Here is a 20,409-nt window from a genome sequence, read left to right on the forward strand (position 1 = left end):
TTATGAGGGACATTTTCCAATACATTTTAGGATCTATGGTTATCAAATAATACTACACTAGCACTCTGCAAATCGCAAATCGCTAAAATGGTAAATAAATAAATATTAATATTAGTAGTATTCAGTCATCACACACAATACAATATGCACAATCAATTAGCATTTTGATGACATGTTCCGTTGATATTGGCACTGAAAACAGTAGTGAAAGGTGGTGGTTATGACCATTGAGGGCAATTTTTTTCACCGTCTTGTTTTGGCTGAGTTCCGCGCGACTTGCTCAGAGAAAATAGAACGGCTGATCTGCACAGCGGTGGCTGCGCCGCAGGGACTCTCCGCTCACATCCCACTAACATGGACGGCAGGATGAAAAGCGACGAGGTCGGCAGCGTGTTTCAGGGCTAAGAGTTGGAAGGGGCTATTCTTAGTGTTGACTGGGAAAAAAGTTTGAAATGAGTCAGTTACCTTCATCGATCCGCAGAGACTTTTCTACAAAGGCGAGTGTAGAGTGAGTTGCGATAAGAGAAGAATATATAGATGTCAGACAGAAATGTTCAAGTTCAAGTTTCTTTATTAGTTGTCATACAAAAATACAGAATACTTTATATGAAATGCTTTTTCCTGTTCTGCTCCTGAGAGTGTGCTAGATAAAAATGTAATAGTCAGATAAGTAAAAAAAAAAAAAATCAAAAGTACGTAACAAGTGTAAACAAAAGTGTTCAACAAAAATGTTCAATATACATATACAATATACAATACAGGGTAGACATTTTTTTGTAACTGAGTTACAATACAATATAAAGTACAATGCAGAAATGGGATGTGGTACAACTTAGGGTAAGGTGCAATGAGGTATGAGTTGTAGTGCAAATCTCTTTACCAATAAATATAAATATAAAGTGTGTTAAAGTGTCTAAAGTGGGTAAAGTGGGTGCTACAGTGAGTTGTTTATTTAAGTGAGTGTGTGCGTGTGGATGTGTGTGCTGTGAGTGTATTTGATGGTTTGTTACATCAAGTTTCAAGTTTCTTTAATAGTTGTCATACAGAAGTACAGAATACTTTTGTACAAAATGCTTCTTACTGTTGCGCTCCAGAGACTGTGCAAGACAAGATAAGTATGAAATAAAAACATAGTAAAATTAGAAGTAAAAAAAAGAGGTCACAGTGTTCAGTTTAGACATATGTACAATGTTCGATGCAGAATAGACGTAGTTACCATACAATATACAATACTGTGCAGTGTACTAATATACAATACTATATAGTGCAAGGCAGAAATGGAGAAATGGGACGAGGTGCAATTTAGGTACAATTCACAGTAGGTGTACGAGTTGTAGTGCAAATCCTTTATCAATAAATATAAAGTGTAAGTGTGTTTGTGTGATCTAAAGTGTGGAGAGTGGGTGCTGCAGTGTGTTGTTTGTTTGAGTGAGTGTGTGCGTGTGGGTGTGTGTGCTGTGTGCATTTGATGGTTGCTGCATAGTGATTATTGTTCGTTTAGCGATTATTGTTCGTTTAGCAGCCTGATGGCCTGGGGATAGAAGCTTCTTCTGAGGCCCCGTTTAGACGGAAACGCTAGCAGGTGAATCCGCAAAAATATTTTTTCGGATGTGCCTTTCGTTTATACGGAAACAGCGTTTTTACGGGGTGAAACCGTAAAAAAGTGAGACCACCTTCCAGGGTGGAATTCCTAGAAACGATAGACCTTTGCGCTCTCATCTAAACTGTCAAACCGCGGGGAGCTCCCGTAGCTCACCGCGTATCTCGGCGCTATTTGTTTGTACACATACAAACATAGTAATAACCCAATTAAATACATGTGAACACTGTCTCTGTGTGGTCAGAGTGCACAGGGTGAAAACACAAAATCGTGTGCATAATTATCAGGAATAGGATTTACAAATAGGCATTAACCTAGTGGCTAATGTATACAAAAACATTTAAAACCGTTAATATAGTGCAGGGGTGGCCAACCCGCGGCTCGCGAGCCGCATGCGGCTCTTTGTCCGTCAATGTGCGGCTCTTCCATCCATAAAAAAAAATTAAAAAAAAATTAAAAAAATTTTACTTTTTTTTTTTTTTTGTCACTCATTCCATAAGGACGTAGAATAAACATTTACATTTTTTTTTTAAATGGCCATTTGCATGTTCTTGGTATCTGAATCTAGGGACATATATGGATCAGTGTCAGAAATAGTGTGTCTGTTACTAGGCTTGAGTAAATTGTAGGAGAATATCAATTCTATTTAAAAAAAAAATTTCTTTGACTGTGAATAACACCATGCTAAAATTGACCAGACCTGAAAAATCTAAGCAAATGAATAAAGGGAAGATGATTAAACAGAAGGTTTTGTAGATACAGTACTGAATTCTGCCATCTTTTTTATAATGTAAATTTCTCCACCATTTTTCATCATATTGCAACACCGTTTTTTGCAAGACGTTCACAGAAAGGTAGAGAAACTAACTGCGTTCTGTTTTATGGCAATAACGTTCAGGTTTGTGGGAGATAATCCGAAAAAATAAGAGAAATTAAAAAGTTAATCCAGAAGTCAGATGATTGACAGGGGCTGGTGTGAGCTGGGTGCGGGTAGTTTTTCGAAATTTGAAAGCCCTGAGTCTCTTCCTTCAAAAGACTACACTCACTTTTGGCTGTGCCACTTCCTCCTGTCAATATGCGCCGGTTTCCGACTCAATGCCCTGAGATTTCTATAATCTTATATTTCACTAATAACAGTTAAAATAATTGGTAAACAAACGTAATGCTGAAAATATACACTTTTACTGTATATCTCGGGATTAAGAGGTTAACCCTGTGAGGCCCAAATTAAAAATAAATTAGCAACTTCAGAGGCCAGAGGGTGGGACATATAAACACATTTACTATAAAATAGCATTGTGAGGCTGAACAACAGGACCAATTGACTATACATGTGCTTAAAGGGGAACTATCTTATAAATGGCCTTTTTCAGTGTTTACCATTGTTTCTTAGCTATGTGGACTTATATTAATAGGATATATGTCTCTAATTCTCATATTGGCGCATTCTTCCAATTCTCCTCTCACAAGACTGAACTGAGTCATCTGAAAATGTGCATATCTGTGATGTCAGAGATTTCTCAGCTGCATAATAATGTGGCAGTTGATGTGGCAGTTGGCACCAGGCCACACAGTGGTTGGTGCCCAGCCTCAAAACGGCTTAAGATCTTGAGGTAGAAAAATGCGGTTTTTAGTACTTGATTAGAAATACAAAACAATGCATTTAAAAAAAGAAAAAAACTAGGTGTTCCATAGACTCACAGGAATTGTGTAAAAGTGCCCAAATAGTGAAAGAAATAGTAAAATAGTTCCCCTTTAACATTTTTTAAATAAACATTATTTTTTTAAATGGCTAAAAGTGATTTTGTAATTTTGCAACCGTGGGTCTCACAGGGTACTTTTAACCCTGTGAGGCCCAAATAAAAAAGACATTAGCAACTTCAGAGGCCAGAGGGTGAGACCTATAAACACATGAAGGGTGCCGTGACTGAAAAAAAAGGTTGAGAAACGCTGGTATATGGTGTGGCTCTTTGTGGTACCACAGTCATTTTTGTGGCTCTTAGTCTCTGACTGGTTGGCCACCCCTGATCTAGTGGTTTGTATAAAAAACTGATATAAAAGGTGATTATGATGATCATTATGCATTGTTCTAGTATTTTGCTGTGGTGTATACTATCAATGGTCAAAACCAACTTGGTGTCTTGGCAGTGGCGGCCGCTGCCGCTGGTGCCTTGTGGGTCGCAGTTCACGTTAATAGGTCGAGTTGAAAATGTAATGCTCTGAGATGCTCTGGAGCAATCTCTCTCTGTCTCTCGGATCAATCAAATCAAATAATTAACACATGTATGTTGTCATTTTAAACAACTCACCATTCATTCATTATGCATCAGCAGCAGCTAAATTAATGTTATAGTTCACAACACAGCAGCGCGTTTTGAATCGCTAGCCTATTAATTTTCGTCTCAGCAAGCACAGTCAATACTTTTTTCCGTAGCCGCATTTCGCGGAGACAGCTGTGTATAGCGAGAGAGAGAGCGAGAGAGAGAGAAAGAGAGAGAGAGACTCACTGTTTAGTTGAAACGTCCAGGGCAGGAGAGCTTGATAAACGTGTATAATCCACTGTTGATGTATTCCAGACCACTGTCCACTGTCTCCAGACTGCATCCGCCATATAGCTTGTTAGCCAAGTGTTAGCTTGTTAGCACAACACAAGTACATTCCTTTGTCCATTTCCGCTCGAACAGACTGCAAACTACCTGGCGTTCTATCGCCATGCTCTAAGACAAACTCTAACCTTAACCAACTTTGAAAGAGTGCCTAAGCTTAACAGTCTAAAGAACTTGCAGTCACGGCACGCTCTAAGACAAACAGCTGCCTGCATCATTCTCACAACAACACAACTATCTCCACCAACGGACCAACCTAGGAATAACCTAGAATTGGAACATTAGAAATTGGATTCGGCCAATCAGAGATCGTCTCGGTGAAATTCTGCTACGGAAAAAAATACTGGCGTCGGCCAATCAGAGAGCGTCTCCGCGAAATGCGGCTACAGAAATTCTTGACGCTACTGGCTAGACCGCTTCAAATCGCGCCCGGATTCCAACATAATAGTCATATTTCAACGCACAATGCGTTATGCACTGATTGGCTGTGACGGATACAGCGATCAAACTGTGACGCGCACTCAGAGCGCTATCGCGTCTAGCCCGGGCCGAGAAATACGAAAAATAAAAAATAAAAAATAAAAAAACGTGATGTCACTTCCTGCTCAGGAAAACGAGTGTTTTTTATTTGAGATAATAACGTTATATTGTGCATTGGAAATACAAACATACTTAAAATGAGTAAATATTATTCATTTTAAACATGTTTATATTATTTATAGGGCTATAAAACAAAAAACTAAAAAGTTTTATTTTCTTCTTCTCTGATTTAACAGCAGGTGGGTCGGCGCCCGTGCGCCCCTAGTGGCAGAGCCGCCACTGTGTCTTGGAATAAACCAACTGGTTCTGCCCTGTTAACAATAAAATTTTCGGCCAATGTGCAATGTGGCTCTGTGATCATTCCTCATTGCCATTATAAAATTGGTTAATGCAATCTTACTGATTGTATTTCATCATATTCCTAGTCAATAATTTTCCAGATACATATGAACTTTCCAGATACATATGAAACATTTCCTGCTTGTGAAGGCATGAATCCGACAGATGTTGCTTCGCTGTTGACCATCTGTTCTCTGTCTGTCGTGTGGCAGGGCCAAACCGTAACACAGTAAAAATTAAATAAATACATAATAATGTGGACAATGTGTGTTCAGACGTCTCTTGGTCCACAGGTCTCTGATGATGTGTCTCTTCTTGACGATGCAGTCGGGGACATTCACTCCTCCATCATTCAGAGGGGGCCTGTAGGAAGTCGCCGTCCATTCCCTGTGTACCTTGTCACAGGTCACAGGGTCACTGGTAGCAGTGGGGCGGTCAACTATAGTGATCTTGCAGACTCTTTTCCTGGAGCCTGTGTTGTTCTCCTCTACCATCACATATCTGCCACTGTGCTCACGCTTGGCCTTCATCAGGCCTAGAGACATGGTGGTCAGGGCGTTCCTGAATGTGTTGTGCTGGTTTCGCTGTCCTCTTCCCGTCACCGTGGCACCACTTGATGGAGGGCGAGGGCCCGCCGGTGTAGTGGCCAGTCAGCAGGACGTTCTCTCTTACTGGATGACAATCTTATCATCGGAATCCATCTTGATGGTCGGGGCTCTGGTTCCCATCTGCAGGTGATGGGTTTGGTCTGCCGTGGGCCGTCGGGGTGAGGCCGCATGTCGTTCTTCCTGTCTATATTCCCCTTCCTTGGGGACGTCTGTGTTGTGTGGGCTGGGTTGGATGGCGGCTCTTTCAGGTTGTGTCGTCGCCCTGGTTGTGCTCCCCTTCGTTTGGTCTGCCATGGGCCGCATGTCGTTCGTGGTTCAGGTCAATCACGAGTCACTCCTTCTCACTTGTCGTGTCCTCTCACCAATATGATCTGAGGATGATAAAAACTGCCTTAGAAAACCTCCTCACATAAATGATTCAACGCCTTTCTGCTAAAGAGGAAAATCATTTAGGGTTAATTCAATTCATAGTTTTTCATTGTGTAATACCATTATGCATGTTCTTTATTTTACTTACCATTGAGTCGATGCATCTTCGTACTAACCTGTCCTTAACGGTGTTTGGGTCGTGACCTCTCTGGTTCTCTTTGCAATTTTCTCGCCGCTCTGTAAGCATAGAGAAAAACACACAACAAAAACCTCTAGGCAGCCAGGTATTTTGCACCAAGAATAAAATCTACCTCTAACTAACCTTACTGTCATGCATTTATCCTAATAAACTAACCTACACTGTAGCACTCAACACTTTGATGGCCATTGTTACTCAGCTGATAGAGTTGTGCTCTTCCTGATGTCCTGTCGCACAGAATCTGTGAGTCGCTTTGGATAAAAGTGTCAGCTAAATGATCAATGTACGTGTATACCTTGTACATTTAGATAATTGTGCTCCAATTTTGGTGGTTTTGATATTTGCAGTCATGGAAAGACTTGAAATTGCAAGGAGTTAGTGGTTGTAAGCAGAGGATAGAAGGAGGAGATTGCAGGTGAAGTTGTTTTCATCATTAATCTTTCATCTCGGGCACTTCTACTTTGTCTGGTTTTATTCAGAATTCATATCTCTAATTTGTGTGCCTCTTGAAAAGAGATGATGAAAACAACTGGTTAGTTATTATTAGTATGGGAATTAGGTAGACTTTCATGACTGCAACATCATCACCTGTGTTTATACTATACTAAGTTGAGTCTCTAGGTGTGGTCAGAGTCCTCTCTGGCTATTTGCATTGCTTTGTCTCACTCATGCGATACCCCTTGGGTTTCAAGTGCCCACTCTGAATAGCTTTGTTTCTGTAAACAAAATTTACATGTGGGTGTTTGGATGCAGATTTGTTTTAACTGGTCAATCGATTGTCTTTCAGCTCCACACATGTTGACATGCAAATTGTTGGAGTTTCTGTCTTTTGTGATACAATTTGGGTGTAGACCTGCACTGTTCTGCATCTCGCCTCAGAGCCAGACTGAAAATACAAACACATGTTAATTTTCCACTCTTTTCTTTTCGTCTGGGTGAAGTCTCTTTGACTGCCTGTGTGCTCAATAAACATTAGCTAGTCATTCTCTTTTTTATCATCTCACACAATATACATATCTCATCAATGTTACTGTGGAAAAGAGGAGGCATGATTTTGGTCTTATTTAAACATTATCTGCATTTATTCATTATCTCTAAAGAAAGGTTGTTATTCTTTCTTTAGCTTTTAGATCAAATCTATCCAATTGATTAGAATCATATTTAAAACTATATTAAACATAAAGCTAACATATTTTAGCTTTATGTTACTTATAACGTGTGAATTAAAGCAACATAAACACTCAAGTGATCTGAGATAGTTGTAATTTACTGTAATTGAGATGATAGTTGTGTCATGTTCTATATTTATGATTTTCATACTCACCGGGAAAAGCTGTTGTGTTCACGTTGGATCCTCACAGTTCAGTTCAGTTATTGAATAACCATATTATATTACCCCCTTGCAGCGTGTATTTACACATACAATCAGGGGAGGAAATTAGGCCACTTTACTCGCCAATTGCGAGTATTTTTTACGTTTGGCGAGTAATTCATGAAGAGCACTCGCCAGTCTGGCGAGTACTAGTAATTACAAAACAAAACAAAAAAATCATTCTGCAATCTGCTGATTCGCTCACTGACACAAACCGAACTCTGACTCCCCCCTTGATTCCTCCCATTTGCGCCACATAATAATCAGACCATAACCAATGAACATCATCGTTGTACAGATGCGCTCTAAGCTCCTCCAATGAACACTCGTTTTCTAGAAGATGCCGCCCATCTAGGGGAAGTGGACAGATCACTGCGCGCAGACCTACAAACTCCTGCCACCGGCAGCCGGCTTGACAACGTAGACAAACTTACAAAAACACATGAGTGGATGAAAATAATTGCATGTAGAGTCGTCGCTTTCGGATATCGGTGCGGTCTGACATGGGGGCGAACAACAGCACGCGACGCGTCTCCTTCGAGTCGGATGAGAATGACAAGTCAACAGGCATTAGCCGGCTAGCTACCTAGCATGTAACAAGCTACCATAACGCGCATTCAACATAGTGGACGACTATACTGAGCGGCTTTGCTTAAATGCAGCCGAGTGACATTTTATTATTACCGGGTTTCCCAGCATATCACCACTCGCCCATATGCCCTTCACAACGGTGATGTTGTCATACTTGGCATTCAGAACACACCTGCTGAACCCCTAGCGTTGTCGATTCGGTTCCAATGTATTGTCATCTTACAGCACAAGTACAGTACAACCAGAATACATTTGGCATACAACCAGAGTGCAAATGTAACAAGTCAAGTTCAAGTTGTTTTATTTAGCTATTACATTACAGTGAAATGCTTGGTTCTTTCACTGCCCAACCCAGTATTGATTGATTGATTGAAAACTTTATTAACAGATTGCAGAATGGGTACAATACAGTACAGCTCAATACACACAATTGTTAAGGGGATGCAGACCAGAGAAGGACTTTAGTCTTGTTTACATCAGGGTCCCCCATTTCAGTCCTGTTTGCTTAATGCCTTGTCCACTTCCTCCACACTCCAATATGTTATGATGAATTGAAAATGGGGGACCCTGATGTAAACAAGACGAAAGTCTTTCTCTGGTCTGCATCCCCTTAACAATTGTATGTATTGAACTGTACTGTACCCATTCTGCAATCTGTTAATAAACTTTTCAATCAATCAATCCCTTCAACCCTGCTCCTGTCAAACCTGCTCTTTCCATTCCCTCCATCATGTCCCCCCTTTCTGATGAATATTTCCTGCACTTAAGAGTCAGACACACATTCCTAGTAGTTGAGCTGTGATGAATGAAAACTTTATTTAACAGATTGCAGAATGGGTACAGTACAGTACGGCTCAATACATGCAATTGTTAAGGGGATGCAGACCAGAGAAAGACTTTCGTCTTGTTTACATCAGGGTCCCCCATTTTCAATTCATCATTCAGTATAACCTAGACCAGCCCAACCCAGCATCTTTCACTGCCCAGTTCAGCCCAACCCAGTCCAGAATAGTTCCCTCTTTCATGTTAATATGTGATTTAATGATGTAATATTTTGAAGAGTAGAGACAGTGTGATTAATTTACTATGATTGAAAATCAATTTAGACGAAGACGTACAAAGAAGTAATTATCACAATTAGCGATTTTTTTTGTCTGGTAAAAAATCTATTTGGCTGGTAAAAAAAATCAGATACCCGCCAGTTGGCTGGTAAGCCAAAAAGTTTGTTTCCTCCCCTGCATACAATTAAAACATATACTATACGTGGATTTCATATACCTTCGGCCTCGGGCATATTAAACCTTACGTTCGCTCATGGATAGTTTCATATCAATATCATAAGTTCATGGCGCACATAGTATGACGTCATCGCTTCAAGCAACGTTCACGCGTTCCCATTCGCCTCGGAAATAACGCTTTGCAATCCATGCAGTACAACTCTTCCGCGAGCTCTCAATAGCCTGGAATTCACCTAAACCAGCGTTTTGTTACCGAATGAACGCGCCTGTGCATATGTGAAACGTAAACAAACTGAAACGATAAAACTATACTTCCCAAATGGTCGTTCCCGTGGGCCGGTTTTGTTGGTTCCGGAAATTACTATTCTAGTTTGTCGCGTGAGTTGCACCCCAATGTTATTCTCTGTATAACGGTAACTCGTCTCCCAATGCTTGTCGCTATCCGCCGGTTCTTAACTCAATACAGCACCGCGGCGGGTTCTATAATACTGTGCACATACAAACTAAACGTAAACAGACAAACAAACAATAATACATATAAGTTAACGTGTTTGTATACCTGATTGTATTGGATCGCTGTTCGTTTAGTCGACCAACACCCTGCTGCGACAAGGCTTGTTTACCCTTGATATACACTATACACCGTTATTAATGCATAACGACCGAATCCTGAACTTCGAAATTTAACAGCGCTATATTGGATTTGAATATACCGTCTAATCACACTCTCGGTCTCTTCAACCCGCGACTAATGTCCCGTTTAATGTACATACACGTACTACCGGGACATCGCCGGTCACCTTCCCGCTATCTGTATGATCAATTGGTTAATTTAATCCGAATACATCGTTTTCAGGAATGGAAGAGGTTGTGAGCTTAGTTTGAGGTTGAAACAATGAATATTATGACGTTACTCTGGTAAATCTAATTATGATTCCATCAGCTTCTCGGTCCTAACTTCCCGCCTCTTTGCAGAGGAATCACAGAACGTTTTTAACAGAGTAGCGTTTTCCAATGATATCACATCTAATAAGCCCACGTATCTTCTTTTGTTGCCTATATTTCAGTCTGCATCAGCTAGACTTGGGTTAGCAATCCAACAACCTTTATTGTGCCCTAACTTTCGGTTTGGCAACAGCTCAAATCCGGGAATAGCACTAACAACCCATCCTTTCAGAACATCTGTCCTGATAAAAGGACCCAGGTACACGCGTTTCCCCGGTACGATTCTCAATACAGATCAGATATATTAATGCACATTATTCTTACTCAGCCATGATCTCAATATTTGACAACATTCTGTAACATTCACCTGGCACAGAGAAAAGCGGGAAGGTTTTAATTCCTTGCCATACATTTTTTTTGGTCGACCATCTATACTCACTTTTCTCTGTATTAGATGAAACAATACAGTACGCCGGTAGGACGCAAAAAGTCTGTCACAAGTTCGTAGACGCCAATTGTGGGATATTAGTGGATATCCTGAAGAAGAATGTTCTCAGTCAACCGAGGTCAAGATAATAAGGTTTATTATCCAGACAGATAGAAATATACATGAGTACATAGAGAGAATGGCTGAGGGCTTCGCCCCAGGTGATCAGCTGAAATGACCCAGGTGAGAAGACCTGGTTTGTTCTCGGGAGGAGCATTATATAGTTACATAGGGGGGGGAGGTGGTCCCATTTGATAGGTCAAGTGGGGGGGGGATACAGGATTGGGGAGAGGGGGGGGACACAGGATTGGGGAGAAAGGGGGGGGGACACAGGATTGGGGAGGAAGGGGAGGGGAGTGTCTTTACATGAGAGAGTTGGGGACTCAATATATTATTCCACAGTTGGGGGAGGGGGGGATACAGGATAGATACAGGGGAGGGGAATGTCTTTACATGAGAGAGTTGGGGAGTCAATATATTATACCACACAACACTTGTAATGTTGAAAGATGTCTTTGCTGATAGAAGCAGGACTGAACATTTTTGATCATCAAAACAAATGTTTGTGTTGGTTACTATGACAAAGACAGATACATTCTGTACATACACCTCGCCCCCCAAAGGGACCACACTTTACCTTGAATGATCATTTGTGAGTTGCAGTGTTGCTGAGCTCGAAGTCAGACTGAGAGAAGGAAGCCACAAGGGTGGGATAAGGCATTCACCCCCACAAGGGACCCTCCTCTTCATGACCCAAACACACCCCAACCCCCACATACACACCAAGACCCCCACAGGGACCCTCCGCTTCATAACCAAAACACACCCCAATCACCATGTACCAGCACAGTCTAGTCAGACATGTTATGCACGGTCTACATTAAGGATGAGCATGGATTACTCTTCCATGGTAGTAATTTTGTCCTACTCTTTGGATTGTATTGTTAAAATGTATACTTGTGAGGTAATTTATGTTATTTGGAAAGTGTATTTATATTAACCAGTATGTCAGTCCATTTGATGGGTACAGTAAATTACTTGGTAGACTGGAGTCCATTTTGATACACAATATTTTGCATTCATCGTTGGTTTGGTTCCAGTTCAGATATCTGAGCAAAGAGGTCTAAATCCTCAATCAAGCCCGACAGGCAAGACACAGTTGGAAATGTGTGTTGTCCGCATACATTGAGATTTTTGACACTTATGCCATTAATATTTAATCCTTGAATTATATCATTTTATCTCATCCTCAGGGGTAATATATTCACTGCTTTGATGAAGAGAGATGCAGACAATGGGCACCCTTTTGTCAGGCGTCTTTGTCATTTAATTGTGAGTGAGAGAATCATTCATCAATCATGAGATCATTAATAATTATATTTAATATCTATACAATACTTTTCAGTGACTTGAGAGAATTAAATAAACATTCTAAACATTTACAAATGAAATGAAGTGGTGCTTTATCAAATTCTCAAACTTCAAAATTAAGCCTGGGGTCTTCTTATAGCTACAGTACATTGAGCCATTATTTCTAGTTTATGTTATCACTTGTACTTAGACCCTGCAAAAAGCGTGTGTTATTGGTTTGATTGATTGATTGATTGAAAATTGTATTACAGATAGACAGTGCTTACATCTTTATACAATTGCCGAATTCATCCAACCTTATTGCTATACAATAAACACACATTAATTGAAGCATAATGGAGATGTATTCACAAAACCATCTGTAGAAAAAGTAGGTTAAAAAATATAAGAGAATTTGCCTCCCTATAGGGAGGCAACTTCTCTTTTTTTCTTTTTTTTACCTACTTTCTATAGAAGCATCTAAGAATGAAGTGAGTGTGTGTTATTGGAATGATTGATTGATTGATTGAAAAATGTATTAATGTCCGCCTTGTTTAGAACTGGTTATGCTTAGGCCCTCTTTCGAAGTCGGTTATGCTTAGAGCAGGGCGATAGACCACCAGCCCTGATTCCAAACTCTAAGCATAACCGACTTCGAAAGAGGGCCAAAGCATAACCAGTTCGAAACAAGGCGGACATTAATACAATTTTCAATCAATCAATCAATCATTCCAATAACACACGCTCACTTCATTCTTAGATGCTTCTATAGAAAGTAGGTAAAAAAAAAAATATATATAAGTTGCCTCCCTATAGGAGGCAAATAATTTTTTTTAAACCTACTTTCTATAGAAGCAGCTGGGAGGTGCGTTGTTTTAAAGGGGAACTATCTTATAAATGGCCTTTTTGAGTGTTTAGCATTGTTTCCTAGCTATGTGAACTTATATTAATATGATCTATGTCTCAAAATTCTCATATTGGCGCATTCTTCCAATTCTCCTCTCACAATATTCACCCTCACTGAACTGAGTCGTTTGAAAATGTGCCTATATGTGATGTCATATAGTCACCGCTGCATGTTAATGTTCAAGAGGCGGCGCAGGCCACACAGTGGTTTAGGAGCCCAGGCTCAAAACAGCTCGAGATCTTGAGGTACAAAAATGCTGTTTTTGAGGACTTGATTAGAAATACAAAACAATGAATACAAAAAATATATATATTACAGAGGTGTTCCATAGACTCACAGGAATTGTGTAAAAGTGCCCAAATAGTGAAAGAAATAGTAAAATAGTTCCCCTTTAAGTGAGGTTATGCTTAGAGTTTGGAATCAGGGCTGGTGGTCTATCGCCCTGCTCTAAAGATAAACTCTAAGCATAACTGACTTCGAAAGAGGGCCTAAGCATAACCAGTTTGAAACAAGGCGGACATTAATAAAATGTTCAATCAATCAATCAATCATTCCAATAACACACGCTCACTTCATTCTTAGATGGCATGCACCTCCGAGCTGCTTCAAATCATGCCGTTTAACAGTGAAGTGAGCGTGTGTTATTGGATTGATTGATTGATTGATTGATTGATTGATTGCTTGAAAATTGTATTAACAGTGAAATGAGTGTCCTTTTGATGAATGGCATCTAACAACAGACTTCCCGCGATTTATATTTTGTTCCACAATGAGTCATGACCAACCAATTACATAATCCAACATTGTGTAGCAAACTAACACATTCCACGTGACAGAATCGTTTTTGAATGAGTCGTTATGACGCTATCAACACATCCATTCGTAAAGATTATTGTCCGCCATCTTGGTTTCATTGCTAAAAACTCGAACTGGCGGAGTGATTGTAATTCGGTTGTTGGCGGGTTCTGGGATCACGAGCGTGTTTTATGAGAAATAACCACGTCTAACTTGACTGTTTCAGCCAATCAGAATCAAGAAATTTGCATGCCATTGTATAAACAGGAATATTCAAGTGAAGTGTTAAACTCTGTGAGCATCTAACAGTGGAGAAAGACTGCATTGCGTTTACCCTTTTTCTTATTATCTGCGTTGCTTTTATTGTGTTGATTTTATACTCATTGGGTCGGCCCATTTAAGACATATTAGGGCTGGGAGCGGGAGTCCCCAAATTTTCCTGAGATCAGATTTGATCGTGGCTGAGAGCAGATTTAAGAGTGCTGAGGAGCAGTCTTATGATTGATTGACTAATTAAAATTTGTATTAACTTGACAGACTGTGTTCTCATAGTGATTCCTTCATGTCAACGCTACAGGCCTACTTGGAATTAATTAATTAATCATAATTAAAATAAATATGACAATATTTGTACGATAAGAAATTACGCATTTGATGTCGGAAAAATAAATAATATGGATTCATCTGATCACAGGGCAGCTGCTTAACCATATCTGAACCAGCTATTTTGGACAAATGTATAATTACTTTAATTACTCAGATATTCAAACACAATTATGCAATTATTGTGAAATGATTGAAAATAATAATTATTTAATGCCTTCTGTGGAATTTGTATTTCTTATTTGTTACACATCTGTTTTAATGATTAATTATATACATTTGAAAGAATGCAGGTCAACATGCAATGTATCCCATTGATTGGTATACAATGGGACAGACCTTTGTTTGATTGATTGATTGATTGATTGATTGAAAACTTTATTAACAGATTGCAGAATGGGTACAGTACAGTACAGCCCAATTACATACAATTGTTAAGGGGATGCAGACCAGAGAAAGACTTTCGTCTTGTTTACATCAGGGTCCCCCATTTTCAATTCATCATAACATATATGACACACACGACACAGATAGACAGTACTGCTACATCTATACATTTATGACATACCAGATTTGCAAATACAGTACTGTTTGTGATACAAAAAGAGTCCAGAAAAGAGAGTACATTTGACGTAGAAATTATTGGAGGAGGTTAGGAAGGGTGGGTGGGGGATAGACTTACACTGTACAAGCAAAACTGTACATTGGAATATTGACAAAACCATACTTGGTAATTTACTGTACATTGGAGGGGGTTGATATAGCTATAAACCTGCATTCCTTCGAATATATCATTAATCAATTAAACTTATATTGAAATACACTATATAGCCTATACACCAACACTGAAATGACAGTGGATAAATAAATAAGAATTAAAGCTAATCGGTGGAAATAGACTGCATTAATATTCCATAACAAGTCTTGTGTGCGCCTACGAATGAACAGTATTGGCTTAATTATGGAATAATAAGCCATACTGCGTTCATTCATTACGCCCGCCATAGGCTATATATATTATATTTCATTCATTCATTCATATACAGTACTGCGCCCGCGCGTGTGTGTGTGTGTGCGCGCGCTGCGGCAGGTGTACCACGAGCTGTATATGATGCCAATACATTAATCTAATCTAGTTTTGATGGCTCGCAAGACTCGCAAAGCACTTCCGCCATTCAATTTTCACACATCTGCGTCACTAGTTGCCTTATAAGGAGCTCTGGAGGCGTTGTTTTGTATGCAAATGACCTGAACGGGAACTCGCGTTTCGAGTTTAAGACAGAATGCCATTCTCCAAGCAGATATCAGATCATATAATTTGTGCGACCGTTTCAGCCACTTAAGACATATTACCAGCACATTCAGGACTCAGAGTGAACTTGTCATTGATTCTATCTCAGTGGTTCCAAGATAAGTCTTCCAGAATAACTCTTTGAAAAATGTTCAGGAATGAGACCCATTGTATGTGCACTTTGGGCTGTAATTCTTGTATGAAAGGTTCTATACAAATAAAGTGTTATTACTATTATTTAGGGAGGTTCGATATTGGCTTTTTTACCGATACCGATATACCGATATTGTCCAACTCTTAATTTCCGATACCGATATCAACCGATACCGATATATGCAGGGTTTCCCCCCCAAAAAACTGAATAATTTCAGGTAATTAACATTACATATCTCTTGTCGTGGAATTAACACAACATTATGCATACTTTTGACAATAAATAAAATCTGAATTTGTTCTTACTTGCTTGCCTGGGTAAATAAAGGTTAAATAAATGTAAAAAAAAATAATAATAATAATAATTTGTTTCAAAACCGATACCGATCATTTCCGATATCACATTTTAATGCCAATATCGGTAGGCCAATAATATCGGACATCCCTACTATTATAAAAAAAAAATTAAGCAACAAAGCAATGGTTTCTTAGGAAAATACTTTACATTATCATTGAGGGAACCATGCTGTATATTAATCCAATTTAATTTTTAATTTAACTGTAGAATATGTAGAGACACATTTTAAGTCGTTTCAGTTTAAGTTTCAAGTCAGCTAAGAACATGGTCAGCAGTCCCACTGACGTTCTAATCTGATAATGGTTTCTGAACTGCTGAGCTGGCTGTTTCAAGTCAGCATGGTCATCCATCCCATTAACACTTTGATTGCCTAAGGCTAAATTCATTATATACCATAGGTTGCCGGCTCTATTTGTCTATGGAGAAGTACCCCTTCTTTGCATGGCTATAACTTTTTAAATTATATTGCTACATTGCCATTATTAGGGCCCATTCAAAGTCCTATATGTATTGTTCATTGTGTAGCAACGTTAAACTTTTTCATTCACATATATATATAATTCCGTGGGCAGCGTTATATCATTCATCTAGTGTGGGTCATATGTTCATCATAACAGTTTATATGGAACACGATCAAAAATAACGCTGAATCTTACCGGATCTTCCTCGCGCCGTTGGACGATCAGCGTGGTGTAGACCGTTTTCGATTATGGGATGTTTATCCTGATGAACCATTTCCAGCTTGTATAATACTATATACGTCCAAATCATGTTGTTTATCGAGTTATTGGCAATGGATCGCTATATATTGTGACGAGCCAGAGTGCCGGCAGCCAAACCGAGTGCCCGGAAGTAATATGGCCGACCAGCACAACCTTCACAGCACTTCCTGTTTGGCGATTGCGCCGATCGGCCACCAGATGGCGCTCCTGAACCGCCAGAGAGCTCAGTGGGTCCTCCTGGTGGATCTCAGGCCAGCGGAGGGGAAATATGAAAATCCGATCACAGATTTTTGAAATATTGATATTAAAGACGCTGTAAAGCGTCCTTCGGCAACTTGAGCATGGCCGGGAATGACGCTGTAAAGCGTTTCCCGGCAGTTAAAGTGTTAACTGATTGTTGTTGAGACACCTTGAATTTATTGTTGAGACTCCTGGATGTGTCTGGGACCTAATTCAATGAAACATCTAAGTCCCACCAACCAAATTTTATGTGAGAGGATGCTGTAAAAAAAATTTTAATAATTGGGGGGAAGGGGGAGGGGATTTCACTGTCTAACATGGGAGTGCTGAGTGCAGTAGACAGAGCCATGAAGAGACCTGCGGCTTGAATCACACACCACACACACTGCTGTCACCATCAGCAATGTATTATAGGCACTGCTGCTGCACACTGTAAATATCAAGTTAAGACAATGCAAAAAGTGTACTTGAACACAATACATTGCACTAGAGCAGGGGTCAGCAACCTTTTTGACATGGAGTGCCTGTTTGAAATATAGTTGTAACTAGTGTGCCTCAACAATATTCCATGCATCGTAATATTTTTTTCTCATAATCAGGTATTTTTAATGATAATTTTTACATTATTAATTCATTATTGTTATTGTTATTATTAACAATATTATTATGATGGTTGTATCAACCCTAAATCTGAGTTGGGGGGGGGGGGATGCAATGCAGACAAACAGCTGCATACAGTGCGACCATTTCACTCACATTTGCCCATTCATTTTTGGACACATCACACATGTACTGTACGTGTGCTGTCATAGCTCCACCTACAGGCCTAATGGAGAACACCAGGAGAACACCAGGATGGGAATGGAGGGTGAATGTGAGGTATATCGTGTAAATAAGTTTTGATTGATCGCAAGACTACACTGTAAAAAAATAAATAATAATACGTTACCAGAACTTAAAAATATTGAGTTCAATTACTGTGCATTAAGGTTTTCAGTTTTCAATCCATAATACGTTAACAGAAAAATAAGTACACAACCACATTATTTCAACCTAATAAAACTATGTTTATTGTCATTGTTTTAAGAACAAAAGTTGACTTGGTAATACTCAAATTTTTTGTAAAAAAAAATGGCTTTTAACATGTGCAATGTTCAATGAAATAGAAACATAAATAATAAAATGTGTTGATTAATCCCACTGGTCACAATGATGACCGTAATAATGTTTTTGTTATAAGGCTCTGCAAATGTTACTGAATGATGTAGCAATGTATTTCCAGCTAAATTGAAATAATAAACAAATAAAGGGTCTCAATTAAATATGTGGTAGTAAAAAGAACCTGTGGGAGGATTTCAACAAGATAAATGCGACAACAGTGCAAAATATTTCACTCATATTTCAAAGCAAAAAAAAATCTTTATTTATTTATTCTGCCCCCTGTGCCTATGCAGGCACACGTGCCTAGGGTTGCCTACCCCTGCACTAGAGTTCCTTTCCATTGAATGGAATAAATAGGAAAGAGTGAATATTAAATATCAAGTTTACTTCATTCCTATTTAGTTGATTCAACAACAAAGAAACCATCAGATTACTTGAAAACATCAGTTGAGACAACAAACTATTTGACAGCGTATACATGGGTGTTTCATCTCTCTCTGAGTGCCTTCCTAGTCTTTATATCTGCTTGTCTTTCTGTTTGTCCTCTAGAGAATGAAGAGTTTGGGCCGGTGTTTATCCAGGAGCCAGACGATGCTATATTTGCTCTGGATTCTGATGAGAAGAAAGTGATGATGAACTGTGAAGCTAGAGGGAATCCTCCCCCCACATACAGGTACGTCTGGGATATATATGTACAGCATATGTACGTCTAACCAATGCCCGTTACAATCTGGTTTGTCCTTTCCAAACACATGAATAACTCTGCACTGCATATCGTGTTTTTCAGCTGGTTTGTCAACAGGACAGAAGTGGACGCAGAGGCAGATTACCGCTACAACTTCATCGATGGGAATTTAATCATAACCAACGCGAGCGAGATCACTGATTTTGGAAAGTATCAGTGCCGGGCGGAGAACAGCTTTGGGACGGTGTTGAGTCGGGAAGCCCTTCTGCAGTTTGCCTGTGAGTACGCTGTGTTATTTCCATTTCACAGTTTGAGCATAAGTCCATCAACAGTCAGTTGCAATATAAGACAGTGACACATATAAATAAAACTGTACAGTAAAGTGCAATGGTTAGCACAATGTGCAATGGTGAGAATAAAAGGAAGGTGTCCTCAAGTTCCACGCCTCAGTGGTGAATGAGAGTTCTCCCTCCAGTAATCCCAGAGCTCCTAATCAGCATCACAAGCTAGTAAGGCATACACAGGGAGACCAGGGGATAATGCATTGTTGGTTTTCCTTGTCGTTTCCCCGGAAGCAATGGCCATACCAGTCTTATTGGCATGCCTACAGGGAGCTTATGGCTCACTACGCTCAGTCTGTGGTCTGTTTCTGGCAAGTACTGTACACAGTGTAATGTAGTGTAATGGAGTATTGCAGTTGCTATGGTGCTCATGGGTGTTGGTTGTTGTTATTTGATCATTTGTTTTCTCCCAGATAACGTGCCTTGAATAATTTTAATTTACCAGACAAGATCCCCCCTAGTAGAGTTAGAAATATCACAAGAACTGTGATAGGCTTGCCGTATGCATTGAGACGACAGAGGGAAAGGTTCTGAGGAGAGATGGGGGAGATGATGGTGGGGATTGGTGCGGTCCAGGAGGCCAGCATTTGTGTGATTGAATTGAATGAATGCCCCTTTTTGTTTTTTGTTATTTAAATGTTTTTTAATTGTATTCATCATTGGTAGGCTACTGTTTTTATTTATATGAGTACAAATATAAAAAAAAAATATATATATATATTATCACTGTACATGATATTACATTATTAGAATCCCACCCATTTATCACATGCCCATAATGCACTGATGCAAAATACTGAAGAACTTGTGATAACGTTTTGTGTACAATCGAAAACTATCTAAAAGCAAAGTCTATATGAACAAATAAGGCTTGCACAACAGGGTGAATCGGGCAAATTGAAAGACATA

The 20,409-nt window shown here is 39.5% G+C and overlaps 1 protein-coding gene across 1 annotated transcript in view; it reads left to right on the forward strand.

Annotated features, from left to right (window-relative positions):
- The window catches only part of cntn5 (contactin 5), a 586,736-nt gene that overhangs the window by 372,131 nt on the left and 194,196 nt on the right, over nucleotides 1–20,409 (forward strand). The window contains exons 4-5 of the mRNA XM_084320137.1: nucleotides 19,024–19,147; nucleotides 19,262–19,437. Of these exons, the coding sequence (XP_084176263.1) occupies nucleotides 19,024–19,147; nucleotides 19,262–19,437 (300 nt within the window). The remainder of the gene's footprint in view (nucleotides 1–19,023; nucleotides 19,148–19,261; nucleotides 19,438–20,409) is intronic.

The sequence above is a fragment of the Notolepis coatsorum genome, assembly GCF_963971535.1.
Source record: "Notolepis coatsorum genome assembly, chromosome: 1".
NCBI lineage: Eukaryota > Metazoa > Chordata > Actinopteri > Aulopiformes > Paralepididae > Notolepis > Notolepis coatsorum.